Here is a 14,339-nt window from a genome sequence, read left to right on the forward strand (position 1 = left end):
TTGCTAGAAATTCTGACAGTTTATAAATAATTCTGAACTTCCTTTGATCTAAAAAATCCTACAATTCCCACCATGCAATGAAAGTTTTGCTTTATTCTGTAACATTTCAAAAATAGCAAGTGCAGGAAAATGTTTTTCTCTGTGAATGAACCTATCGCACTAAGCTGATTTACAAGTTTGATCATACTGTGTGCACAATTCTGGATGGGGAGCTCTGGCCAGGGTTTAAGACAGAGGTGCCAAATCCTTTGACACAGGCTGTTCTCATGGCAGGTCCAGCCCTCCAGATGTGGGAAGTGCTGGGGAGCTCATGGGCAATTCCAGTCTCATGACAACTCCAGACCAGTTCTGGAGGCCCAAGAATTGTGGTCATTTCAGATAAACATTTTGGCAGACATAGATGACAACATGCTGACAGCTCACTCTTCATCTACCAGTGATGCTCCTGTTGATGGCAGCTGCTCTGTGAAAGCAGGGGAAGAAAGTATCCAAACAAGATGCTCTCTAGGACTGTTGGCACTGAAAGGGACACATTTCCAATTTCACTTTTTTGTTTGTAAAACAAATTGTCTGAATTGTAACCAAAGTTGCATGCTGACAGCAATTCTGCAGTTCAAAAGGGCACCAATCCAAAAGATAGTAGCCAGTAACGAGGGGACAAAAGTTAGAAAGCCAAGCAGTGGACAGAGATAGGTTTCCTGGAAGTACACTTACAGAAACTGGCAAGTTTTTGCTGCCCAGCTATACTCCTCCGGGTTTAGCACTCCAAATCTATCTCCTTGGAGTAGTGGAAGTGAGTCAATTATGAAGTGATTGAGATCATTAAGTACTTTCCTAGAACTAAGAAGGAACTGTCAGCCTGTGGAATCCCATGCATTTCGCCTGCAGGGCAGAAGAGGTAGATAACATTAGAGGGAAAGAAGGTGGACCCATCTTCAAGGGTTTTGCACTCTTGCCAAAGTTTCCTTTTTTTAAAAGCCAGGGGAGAACACTGGTAAAAATCCTTATGATCATCCTATTCAAATCCTGTTTTCCCACATTTCATAGTTTTCCCAGTTGAAAGAACAGTTACATGTGTAACGTATTAAGGAGCACCACCAGCTCCATTCAAATTTAGTAAAGACTCCTGTGACCCCCATGGAGTAGGGCTCTCTCTCCAAGAGAGCAAGATGGTAGCCCAGGGATGACAGAGCATGGAAACTAAATGGTCAGCAATCCTAATCTACTGGTCTCAGATTCCTCAGTCATGCTGTTGTAGAGCAATTTGTCTGGGTGCAAAGCTTAGGGTGGGATACGTCTCACCTAATTTTAGCTTTGTCTTGTCTAAGCCAGTCTAAACTATGCTCCCTTTATAGTCACTGGAGGTTAGAAAGGCACTGCCAGAGGGTGATTCAACCTACTTATCTTAGAGACTTATCTTGTGATGGGAACAAACCCTATATGGAGGTGCCTCTCTCCCTCTCTCTCCCCTCATTAACTAGAGAACAGACAAACTTGAGCTAGTTAGGTGAAATGAGCCTCATCCCATACTTCTTGTAACTTTACAAGTCTCCCAGAGCAGCAGACACCTTTTCCTGTGCATTTTTTGGAACTTGCAATCTTCTGGCATGCAGATCCAGAGCACAACTTCCTGACATAAATCTGAAATAGTTATTATCCTATCATACATGCAAAGTTTTTTTTCATCAGCTGTACAAACTGATCTAACAGCATTAGTGTAATGACTAGAAGATATTTGTTTTCTGACCTTTTTCTAAGGCTTAACTTCATTATGGTGATTACAGCTACCAGTAAAACAATAACATAACCTCTCAACCAGTAGACAATGTAATAAATTCCCCTAAAACTTCCAAAGCAATTGCACAAGGCTTTAGATATGAACCCTCCACTAGAGTCAAAAGGAACTGCATGGCTAATGCTCCACACACTTCTTTGGAAATGTGTGTCCTAATTATTTTTCCAGTCTGCAAAAGCAGTTACTGCACCCAAGTTTAATATTAAAAAGAGTGAAATGTCGATGGGCTGAGGTGTATCCTAGTTTATGTACACGATGCCAAAATGGCAGCGAGATAGATATCTAATTCAGGGAATATATACATATATCCCCTTTTAGACCTTTTGTAGCAGTAAGACAGCTGGTAGTGAAATCACTGGTACACATGCAAGTGAGTCAGAGAGGAGAAAGGGTAATGGGAGACTCCCACAAGTGGGAAACTCAGTGGATCTAGACATAACTATGCCAAACCAATTTACAATTGCACATAGTTAAGCCATGATTTGTACTTTGATGATGAGTGAACAAGAAGGGAAAGAGCTGCCTGTGAGACATGACTCATCCATTTCTTTTTCTTGAAGGAAAAAAAAAGAAATGAAAAAAACCACCCTCGTGAAAGAGTGCTGCTGTATGACATCACCAATGGTAGAAATATACATGAAAACATTTCTTGTAAGTTCTAGGGTCACAGCTCTGCCGTTAGCTGCACCCAAAGCAGCACAGCCAGCTCGGGAGAGGAACTGACTGATGCTGAACTGCAGACACACCCTATTTATGGGACATAGATGGACATGGAAATAACAGAGGGCCTAACTTGGTATCTTAACATACCTGAGAAGAAATCAAACCAACTCTTTTTTTTTTGACATGTGTGGAAAGAATGTCCTAAAGTGTTCAGGAAATCCTCCCCAGCTTTGCTTTGGACAATGTTTCTGTCCTAAATAATCCAAGAACCTTGGAAAAGTGATTGCAAAGGGAAAAGCACATCTTTCTCCTGAAAGCACAAGCAGTGTTTCAGAGAATAACTGCAAAGCCAGAAGAGATGTCCTGCACTGAAACAGAGGAACTGACAAGTTCATCTTGAAATACCGTAAGTGGCTGCACTTACTTAAACAAGCATTTAGGGACAGACTCATAAATACTGCTGAAATTCCAAAAAAATCTTTAGGACAGTTTCCTAAATGCCTTTGCAAACTCAGGCTTTAGGTGCCAGCAAGTTCAGCTGGGCCATTGCACGCTGCTGCTGCTTCTTGCCTTGAGGCTTTCTGAACTGGGGGTTTCTGCCCGGTCCTATCAGTGGCTGTGGGCACGCATGGTATGGCCAGTTACACACCAGACAGCCACTATGGCCACCTGGGGAAATGCCCTGCTTTTCAGCAGGAGCCGGTGGCCCAGGGCACCCCGTGGGGCATCCCGTCCCTTGCATGGCGGCAGCCTCTAGCCCGGCCCCGGGGCTGCCCGTGCCCTTTCCTGGTGCTGCACACCAGAGGGCAGGAGGTGACCACGCACAGCCCCAGGGCTGGGGCTCCCTCCTGGCCGCCCGGCTGGCTTTAGCATCAGGATTTGAAAGGGAGCCAGGCTGCACCTCCCTGCACCTTTACCTCATGCATCCTTGATCCAGCTCGTAAAAATCAGACTTGTAGCTGATTAGGGCTGCAGGGGTGACCCAGGTCACCAGCTCTGTCCTCCTCTACAGCAGCAACCATAGGGCCTCCTGAGAATTAAATGAGAGTGGCCCTGAGAAGGGCTTGGGGATAGCAGTGAATGGAAAACTGACTATGAGCCAGCAGTGCGTGCTCACAGCCCAGAAAGCCAACCGTATCCTGGGCTGCATCAAGAGAAGTGTGGCCAGCAGGTCAAGGGAGGGGATTCTCCCCCTCTGCTCTGCTCTCGTGAGACCCCACCTGCAGTGCTGTGTCCAGCTCTGGGGCCAACATAAAAAGCACATGGACCTACTCGAGCAGGTCCAGAGGAGGCCACGAAGATGATCAGGGAGCTGGAGTAGCTCCCCTGTGAGGACAGGCTGAGAGAGTTGGGGTTGTTCAGTATGGAGAAGAGAAGGATCTGGGGAGACCTTATAGCACCTTCCAGTACTTAAAGGGGGCTACAGGAAAGATGGAGAGGGACTCTTTTATCAGGGAGTGTAGGGATAGAATGAAAGATAATGGTTTTAAACTGACAGAGGGTAGATTTAGATTAGATATAAGGAAGAAATTCTTTACTGTGAGGGTGGTCAGACACTGGAACAAGTTGTCCAGAGAAATTGTGGCTGCCCCCTCCCTGGCAGTGTTCAAGGCCAGGTTGGACGGGGCTTTGAGCAACCTGGTCTAGTGGAAGGTGTCCCTGCCCATGGCAGGGGGGTTGGAACTAGGCGATCTTTAAGGTCCCTTCCAACTCAAACCATTCTATGATTCTATGACTCTAATTCCTTTTCTGGCTTTTTTCCCAAAACCTTATCCTGAGCGAAAGCTGCCAGAGACCCACTCCTATGCCCCTGGGTTGAACTAGGTATACCACACTGTGCAAGGCCAGGCATATGATTACACAGAATGCCCCAAGCCCATACGAACAATGCCAGCAGTGGGACCTTGTGGTTGCTGTCCATACCCTAGAACATACAGTAGATGGGATTTTCAGCATCACTTGGTAGGATTTTGGTGAAAACAGAGCAAACATGGGTTCTGGTTTATCTACAGTCATTTTCCACCCCCCAGCCTCATGGTGGTGGCCTTTTTCTTCTACAGGGTTTCATGCTGTCAGACTGCATGGTAATGAGATCTTTTTAGCAGGGGTAATTTCAACTGGAAACTAAAATGAATTTTATGACAGGTCCACATCCATGTGTATAGTCTATTCTTCTCTAAATGTGTTCTCCCTTGCCAAAGAGTGGTGTACTGTATTCAAGAAAGTAAAATGAAACCCCTTACACTATGGTTGGGATTTCTATTTCCAGGCACAAAACCAAGGCAAGCCGCACTCGACACCTGATACATTGACACTGTAGGTACTCTAAGGGATGTGTGTATAATCAGACCAGACCTGCTGGATAATCACTGTGGACTAAAAGGGAGGAGGGTATGGAGTGGTGGTGGAAGGGTAAGAGGGAGGTCACAAAGGACCATAGGCTGGACACCCAGCAAGGTACACCATGGTGTAACAGGCAGCACACGGCTGGGGAGGGCTAGAGCCATCCTTGCTTGGGAACCAGTTCTAAGACTTAAAGATCCCCTTGTGCCATGGGACACACACCAAAGCATGAAGCAGCACAAAGAACAACACTACAGGTGCTGCTTTGGAGTATCCTCTGTAGACTAAATTCTTACCATAATCTCAAGGAGAATGCATGGGACATACCTGAAATCAAAATGAGGTGGTGGGTTACTTCTATATCAGAGACATTCTCTTCTCCACACCCCCTTGGAGTTTAATTATGATGACCAGCAAAAAATTACAGCAAAGACCAAATCTGCTCCAGAAAATATAGATAAGCCAGAGGTGTAAGATAGTTGCTCTGGGATTGGAGGGTTTTTTTGGTTTTTTTTTCTGGTTTTTAATTAAAGATGGAGCCTCTGGGTTCATTCTGGCAAATTTTTTCTTCTTCTTATCTTAAATATTTTCCATCAGCTGGCTTGGAAGCTCCCATGTTAGTATGAATGTTTGTGGTGTTGGCACAGGTTGCAGTAAGAAATCATCAACAATGGCACCAAAGCATTAATATAAAGCAGCATTTTTGTGGCTGTGTGAATTTATTGCTTGTGAAGGGTGACTCACTGATAGCTGTGGAGACTAAGATCCTCGGTTAATCCATAAAAGAGAGAAAGCAAACAATTCTCCCACTCGCCATTCCCCACAATGCATCTCCTTTCACAATGACCAGCTTCAGAGGTAAGAGGAGACACTGCAGAACACGCAGGCAGCCCAGTCTCCGCTGGGTCTGCCAGCAAACAAATTCACAGTCAAGATATGAAGCAGCCCACTCGTTCCACAAAGGAGCAACCTGAATTAGCAGACAGTTTGTGGCATTTGATCATTCCTAAAACATTTGTTGGATTGGGCTCGGGTGCCTTACACCATTCTCACCAGAGCCATGACAGCTTCTCCTCCTTGTCCAGTATGGGGTCTCTATTTATTTGGGAATGGCTGCTGGACAGACAGGTAGCAATCACCTTCTGTCTGTTGTTGAAAAGCCACCGGGAGAGTAAACCAGATTAATGTACAGGGATGTTTTGGTTAGTTATATTACTATGTGCACAAGCAAATGTGCGAGGCCTTGCATGTTTGCAGTGGCAGCTAATTCCATCAGCCTCTCAGGGAATAACATCTTTATTTTTAAGTGTGCTGCAGGCTTACAGTAAAGTACTCTGCTGTTGGGCTTCCCCGGATGCAAACACACTATTATTATCATGTAGCTCCCATTTCTGCATATTGCCAGAGCTTTCCCTTTGCCCACTTCATATAAACATGCAGGCTCGCAGGGGCAGGATCTGTACCTTTGAAGTGACTCTCACAGGACATTACAAATCTCCCTGGAAATCTACCACAAACTCTAGTTTATTTTTAAAGGTTTTACTTTTTGTCTTAAGAGCAACAGCTTGTCTGCAGTCCTGGAAACACCATTAGGGGTCTGTGTGACTCAATTTATGACTCAGGAAACTGCTTATTCTGTCTTTCAAAGCACCACATTTTTAGATCCAGACTTCAGTCAAATTGAAGTCAGATTAAACTGATTTTTTTCCCCTTCTCTGAGTAATTTAATTAGGCTGCACATCTGAAAAAAAAAAAAAAGGAAGAAAATAAGATAAATCCTCCCATTTTACAATAAATACCCACTGGGTTACTTACTGGACATTGAGATAACATGGTTACTTGTCCCATGTCTCACTTCTAGAAGGCAGTTCCTCTTCATACCGCTTGTCTGGTACCTGTGGGCATTTCAGGGGTGCATTTGTCCACAAATATGTTGTGCAGCTGTGTCCTGACATCATCCTCAGAAGTCCTGCCTTGACAGTGGCAACACCTCCTGGAATAAAGCTACCGCACAACCTCAGCACTTCTAGCTGTGTAAATCCTTCCATAGACCAGACCAGACAACACAGCGAACTTGCTTTGGTACAAGAAACATGTCATTGCACAGCCTCCAGTTTGTAAAGCAGCTCAAAAAACATGGTTTTGGTTTAGCAGGCCACTCTCCCTCCCCTCGACCCACACTCTCCCTTCAACACAGCTAAACTAGCTGAACTAGTTGAACACCACTTTGTAGCTTTCATCCTTCTGTTTCTACCTAAGACAATTTCCACAACATTAAGTTCTTGAAACAGAACACTCCTCTCAAACTGAAGATGCCCAAAATTAAAATCCTGATTTTACTGCCTGTTCCAGCTTGGGCTTAGCACTGAGATTCTCACCGGCTACCAGGATGACCTCTTTTATCTTGTGGGCACAAGGGCAGAACGGTTTCTCATGCTCTGTGCCCTCCTCAGTCCACTTCCATGCTCTTGCAAGGAAAAAAAAAAAAAAAAAGGACAGAAAAACAAAAGCCCATTTGTTCACCTAGTGATTTAGGAGGACTCCAGAAAACCCCTATCAATTCCAGGATTTAAAGCCCTCAGCTCTCCTCCACATCTCTCTGCCAGGGGCTGCTGCCTCTGTGCCAGGGCTGAGGAGATGTGGAGGCACCCGGAGCCCCAGCCAGCCAATTTCTATGACAGTCGGTGCTGGCACGAGGTGGGGTGGGCAGCCGGGGGTGGTTATGCCGTAGCACAAAGCTGTATAGAGCCAGCACTGCACTTACCCAAACCACAGGCACATAAGCATGCACACTGTGGAAGGTGGACCTTGCTCTTCACTCGCAACAGGGGAGCTCAGCAATGAGAAGCTCACTCTGCAGGGCACGTGTTTCCCTGCATGGCGATTTGCAAAGACCTATGAAGTCTTTACAAGCTCAGGGCTGTATGATCTGTCTGCAGCCATGTATCTATGCAATCCTCTCCCTTCCAACCCCATGGCCGTTGGGCTTTGTCTGTCACCACACTGAAAAATGAGGCCCAAGAGTTTAATTTAAAATGGGGGTAGGGGGTGTAGCTGCTTTCCTTGCTATGTAATAGCAATATGTAAATATAATATATGCATACAAATTCTGATATATTACATATGAAATTAAATTAACTGCTGATTCTTGAAAAGCTTGCATCACTTGTGAGTGGCAAAGCCATTGACTGAGGTAATCGCCATCCAATACCAATAGCACATTTATACCACACTGACACGCTTTCCACACATAACACACAATTTGCAGGAAACCTACTTTAAAACTAACATTTTTAGAACCACCTCTAAGCAAGATTTCCTCCTCCCCCTTTCAGTTCAGACAGCTTCTCTCTATTTTTTTGTAAAAACCAGAAATCTGCCAAGTATAGAAATGAAGGAAGAGAAACCCTTTCCTTTCCCCTCCCCCAGGCTAAAATATTTTAGAAATCTGTACAAGTGACCTAGACTAAATTTTTTCTATTACTAAAGCAGAATGCACAGTTTAAGGAAGCGATTAGGTGATGTGCTTGATGTACTTGGGAGGACAGAGGACAGAGTGATGCTGTGCTTGAAATGGTGAGGAATGAGAAACCTCTTACGGTAGGAAGGCAATTAAAAACAGGAGGTGAATGTACATCACAGGTCTGAAGTTGCTTCCCTTTGCCTGACTAAAGGAAAAGAAACTGTTGGAAGGAGAAGAAATAAGACTGTGGTAGGGAAAGCCCTGGCTTTGCTCCATATTACTTTCTTAGGATGACGCTGGTGAGGGTAACAGAGGAGTTTGGGTTTTGTTGGCGTTCCAACACTCGGTCACAGCCCTGAATAGCCAGGAGCTGCCCAGGACCTATAATCGCACCCAAGTAATGCACCTGTGTTACGAAAAGCAGTCACACTTTCCATCACTGAGGGGTGCCGATGCAAGTCCTGCCAGCTCTTCTGGCTGCTTCACCCCGCTCCAACAACATTGCCTCTGTCTGGAATAGGCATTACGGATGAAACCAAGGGGAAAGAAATTAAGCTGAATAGGAGGAAAATTTGCTACCATATAGCTTATTTAGACTGCAGACTTGTCTCCCAAGGGAAGTGGTAGGAAGCACCATAGCCTGAGTCATTTAAAACTGCACAGGACAAAACGATCAAGAAGGCAGAGTAGGAAACTATCCTGCACTGGCAGCAGGGGAGCGTGGGTCACTGTAGATGATACTATTGCTGAGTTTCCAAGTGGCTATGAAAATATGGCCAGGCCAAGAGGAAAACATCCACTCCAGGCTTTTAAAAGCAGAGCATCTGAAGCCTCTTGATAATTCCCAATTATTAATTTTTTTTCTGGATAACCTTGCATACGCAGACTTCTGCCTACACCTCAGCTGCTCATTGGAAAACCAAACAAAAAAACAAGTGTGAAATACTGAGCTGTACGGAAAACCAAACAAAAAACCAAGTGTGAAATACTGAGATGTACACTTAATTCCTGACAGGGCAGGAGTCATCCAGCTATTGAGTCAGGGTTTGCAAAAAGTATTTTCCGGGTTTTGTGCATGAGTCTGCAGCCCTGGCCTCCAGAGGACAGACCCTATATCACCCCCTGTTCTGCTGCTCTGTCAACAGCACCTAGGTCCCAGTAATGCTTTGTGTCACGGAAAATATGAAGGAAGGTTTAGAATTCAGATAAAAGTTTTGTTCAAGGCCAAGCATTTTTTTTTTCTACGTTGGTGGAAAGAAATAAATATAATATTAAACTGTATCTGAAATACCTGGATTTTTGTTACAGTTCGGGTTAACCTGAAATGGAATTAAAAAGAAGAGTTGAACTTGACCACTTAGGCAGTTTTTTCAGACAGCCCTCCTCATGCAGCTTGGCTTTAACTCTCTGCTTTGCATAAACTTCCCATATGACTTTGCACAAGACAGTTATTCCCTCTGTCTCACTTCCCTTTCAGCAAAATAGGAGGTGGTGGGTCCCCGCTTGCCACTCTCTGTCCATCTTTGCTTGGAGTTACCAGCACTGTGAGGTAAGGCCTGCCTCACAGCCCTTTTAAACACTTTAAAGTTGCATAGAGGACAGCCTCTTAAGCTCATCGGTCCCCATCTCCAAAGCAGCTGGGGGAAATGGAGTGAATCTCCTTGCACAGCAACAAGCAGATCACTGGCTGTTTCTCACCCTGCTCCAGCATCCACCTCCACCATGTCTCTGCTAGAGCTCTTTTCCTGCAGACCCAGCTGCCACCTGCCAGCGGTGCCTTGCCACAGCCTTTGCAATCCCTACTCCTCCTGGACTCCACCTTTTCCCGAGCATCCCCTTGGAGACCCAACACACACTCGCTCCATCTATCCCAGTACCTGTTCTTGACAAAGTAATAACATAATTAGTGTATACTCTAGATAGCAAGTGAGCACATGCTGTTAAACCAAATGAACAGGTTCTAGTGATTATGGCGTGCTAATTAATGGTTTTGAACAGGACAGGCTTAGAGGGCAAGATGAAATTTCACTGTCGTAGGACATCAAACAGACATGTACATAAAAAGAGCCACTGGTCAAAAAAAAAAAAAAATCTCATGATGGTAATTGAGAGGCAGATGCATGGCTCTCAGAGGGAAAGTTGGTCGTGTGTGCATTGAATAACAGGCAATTATCGGCGGTTTTACTGTTTGCCCTAAAGAATGTAGAAGAGTGTCAAATGGAAACTTGAACTATGGGGGTGGAAATAGTACGGCATCCTTAACCCTATGCCTGGGTCAAATTTGTTTCCATAGTTAAGTTTTTTGTGAAAAGTCTAAGAAAGTTTTGCTAGTCCACCTCTGTGAATGTGCACTTAATGCAGATCCATTTTGACTGGTCAGAAACTCAAGGGAGAAACACCAGGACGGAGGTACCAGTGAGGAAGCATCTGCATGTCCCTGCTCACCAAACTGCTGTTCCCAGCAGGACTTGTCTCCATGTCTGGGAGCAACACGTCCTGGCCTGGCCAGGAGAAAGCATGGGAGCATTTTCCAGACAGACCTTTCCACCTTTTCTGGTGGGTCCCACACCGACATGGCATTGTTACCTGAGAGCCTGTGCAAAAAAACCATCCTTTGGCCTCAAGCCATGAGATGTGAAGTTATTTGCCATATCTGGCAGCTGCGTGCTCTACCCTAGAGGAAGACCAACGTATGAAAGCCACGATTATTCATGTTTAAGCATTGGCCTGTGAAATAAATGTAAAGTGTGTTTACCGTGAAGTGTTACAACAAATAAAATATTTAAAAAGCATACTTCTCAGCCAAGTGATTTTGTTGCTCCCTTTGGTATTTACTGTACTAACTTTTGAAGTTCAGATTAATATTTATATTCAAACTATGAGTGCAAATAGAAATCAATCCATCTTTTTCTCTGTTTTCTACAGAATATGGTGCCATTACGCTGACCCTATCTCTGGCCTAAGTTATCATTCCTTTTAAAGTTACCAGGTGCTCAGCAATCGGAATTACAGACTGAAATGGTGCCTCTACTAAAAACTCCAAGGAGAACATGTACTGGATTCATTTGCTTCTAACCTCGGGCAAACCATTTTCATCAGGATGTTTTAGTAATCTTTCCCTGAAACTTTTCTCCCTTCTCTTTAGTGCAATCGGTAGATTAGATATTTTTTTTTTATAAAAACATACTTCAAGTGGTTTAAATTGGGTGTATCCTTTCACTGAAGAACATACTGATTTTCAGGGGATTACAAGTGGTCAAAAATAGAGAAAAGTTTCACAAAACATCTGAAATATGTTGAAACAGAACATCTGGGCACTCTCAACACTAGCTTAAAAGTTTTACTTTCCCCTTCCAGTTTTTTCCTCTCTCTGTTGAGTGCAATATATTGAATGAGTTCTTAATTCTTTTCTCCCATTTGCCCTTTTTGTCTTTTACTATTCTGCCAGTTTGCTAAACTTCCTTGGTTTTGAAGTGTTACAGATTGATTAACGCAAACATGCATCTCTGTCTCTAGGACTATAGCTTTCTAACCTTCTTCAGTGTAAAGTCTGAGGCAAAATGGAGAAAAGAAAAGCTGGCAACCTCCAGTTGTTGAATTTGGGGGGGAGGTGTGTGTGAGGAAGAAATTAAGTGGAAGAAAAATAATAGACTTTCACAGAAAATTAAAAGAACACACCCCCCCCCCCATTTATGAGTTGTCATTTCTCTTTTAAGAACACTTCATTAAAGACATATAATGAAAGAATTGAATAGATATATTCAGTATATTTTTAGCATTATATTTTTGCAGAAGACAATCACTTGCACGTTTATTGGAAGGTAGAGAGTCTTTAGGATCCTTAAAACCTTCATTTCTTATGCAGCTACCATTCCTAAGCAACTAGTCTCCAAAAAGGAAGCTTTTCTACTAAACAAATGGATTACTTTTTTTCATTGCCCTACATAAAAATCCATTATATATTCATATCTCCAAAGAGGACACATCCATCCAAGCCCTCTTCAATTTATTTGAGGAATAAAACCATAGGTACCTTATGAAAAATGATGGAGGATTGCTAGAGCTGAAGAATCCTACCAGCTATTTAATCTGCCCATATAAACCTTGAGCACCACCTATCATGGGGGTCTATATTATTCACACAATGCATAATTTAAGTTACAGTCAGCTGGGGATGTCAAAAGTTTTGGAAGCAACTATGCAAGTTTATGGCAGAAAAAGCCCCTATCCAAGTCAGGAAAGCATATCCTGCTTGCTATGTTTCTTACATGTTTTTCTTAAGTACCTGTGGATTGCTTTTCTCAGGGAGAAGATGTGGGACCAGATGGATTTTTGTCTGGATCTGGTATGGTCATACTTCCACAATATGAGGCTCTTGCTTTTTAAATTAAATTAAATTAAAGACTGCACAAAATACTTTCAGCCCTATTGTATCTGCAATTGTGGCTAAAATCTGAAGCAGTCAAAGCCACAGTTGTTTCAAGATGGGATCTGACAAGAAGAATAAAACCATCTTCTGTTCTCCTTCCACAACACTTCCACTGATATCAGGTGGGTCAGCTCCTCTGTGGGCAGGTGACAGCGCAGGGTCCTTCTGGAGCTGAGACCCCCTCCCAGCCTTGGATTCAGAAGCCAGCTTGGCACCTAAACCCCATTAAAAGTAAGTGGAAGATGGACTCCTAATTCCCTTGGGAATCTCTGGAAATCTGAAGTTGTGCCCCTAAGTAGACCAAATATTGTGTATCGCTTCAGAGCTGCACTCCTACTACAGTCCTCTGTAGCCTGTTTCCTATGGAAGGATGAATTGTACATAGTGAATAGATACTACCTAACATTTAAAACCTCATGCTAACACCAATGCTCAAGATGCATAAAATCAAAGTCTAGACATTCTTATCAGCTTGCTTATACACTAGCTCTTCTTCAGCATTTACACATACAGTTTCCTCCCCCCACCTCAGCTTTTAAATAAACTCCGTTGAAAGCCACAAAAGTGCTCTGGACCCTTTTTCCTCCAGAAGTCTAACGATCCTACTGAGCAGCTGGCCTGTAACATGAGTCCTGTGCCCCACGGTCTCTTTTGTGTGTGCCCTCTCAGCTAAAGAGTGGGTTATTGGGTGTCCTTTGGCAGGTGCTACTGGATTAAGGGGGCCATGCACGAATTCTGAATTGGGGCTTTTTTGCACTACTTAAGTAAACATCATCAGCTGTATAAACCTCCTTATCTCCTACCAGGGAGTTGGGATTTTGTAGGAGAATGGCATTTTTTTGTGTACATATTTCATTAAAAATTATATGATAGTTTTGTTTTCTTGCATGCAATTGTGAAATAACATGCTCTCATTCTGAATACCTTCCATTGACACTATACTGTCAATTTACCCCTGAAGACTGAGTAAAAACATCCCCAAACTTGAGCTGGCACAACAGTTGCTTTTGACAAGAGTCATCCCAACCTGCGCTACAGCAAGGGCAAGGACACCCAGCTTTATTTCTGCTGTCCTGTGCCTCAGGAAATCGACTCAGAGTTGTAGCTAATCTCTTTGTCTACTATAGCATGCCAGTTTTTTGTACTGACTAGGAAGCCATGGCATCAGAGTGGTAAAGTAATAGGGAACTATTCTTCTGCCAGTGTAAACATGAAAACCCCATAGCTGGGGTCTTAGGCTTTAAAGCTTACTGAGAGTCACATATTCACAGAAAAAAACAAACTTTCCGTGTAGCAGCAGAGCTGCAGTAGGAGGAAACTTGTGGGAGACCCTTTTCCTTGCTGTCAGGGAGCACACGAACCTGCTTTGCACTTCAAAGAAGCAAAAACCTGGAGGGGGATTTTTGTGTTGGAGATACGGAGGGGAAAGGTGTGCCCCCACTCCCTGCCTGTCCCAGGGGGTCCTTCTTCAGCAGCTTCTTCCCTCCTTTCCTCTACACCTTTTCCACTTCTATTTCCCCTCTTCTGCTGATATCCCCTCTCCCCTAAAAGCAGGCTCCTTTTTCCTCTTAGCCCTGTGGTTCCTCCTACTCCCTCCTACAAAACCCTCTCTGATATTCTTTGCTCTTTTACTTCCCCACAAACAT

General features: G+C 43.9%; 1 protein-coding gene across 3 annotated transcripts in view; it reads right to left on the reverse strand.

Annotated features, from left to right (window-relative positions):
• RUNX1 (RUNX family transcription factor 1) overlaps positions 1 to 14,339 on the reverse strand; it is a 175,679-nt gene that overhangs the window by 135,828 nt on the left and 25,512 nt on the right. For 2 of the 3 annotated variants that reach the window (XM_074858293.1, XM_074858291.1), the window contains exon 2: positions 6,617 to 6,805. The exons of the other annotated variant lie outside the window; for it this stretch is intronic. In XM_074858293.1, the coding sequence (XP_074714394.1) occupies positions 6,617 to 6,680 (64 nt within the window). In that variant the 5' untranslated portion in view covers positions 6,681 to 6,805. The remainder of the gene's footprint in view (positions 1 to 6,616; positions 6,806 to 14,339) is intronic. 3 annotated transcript variants of the gene reach the window in all.

This window comes from Strix uralensis, chromosome 2 (assembly GCF_047716275.1).
Source record: "Strix uralensis isolate ZFMK-TIS-50842 chromosome 2, bStrUra1, whole genome shotgun sequence".
Taxonomy (NCBI): domain Eukaryota; kingdom Metazoa; phylum Chordata; class Aves; order Strigiformes; family Strigidae; genus Strix; species Strix uralensis.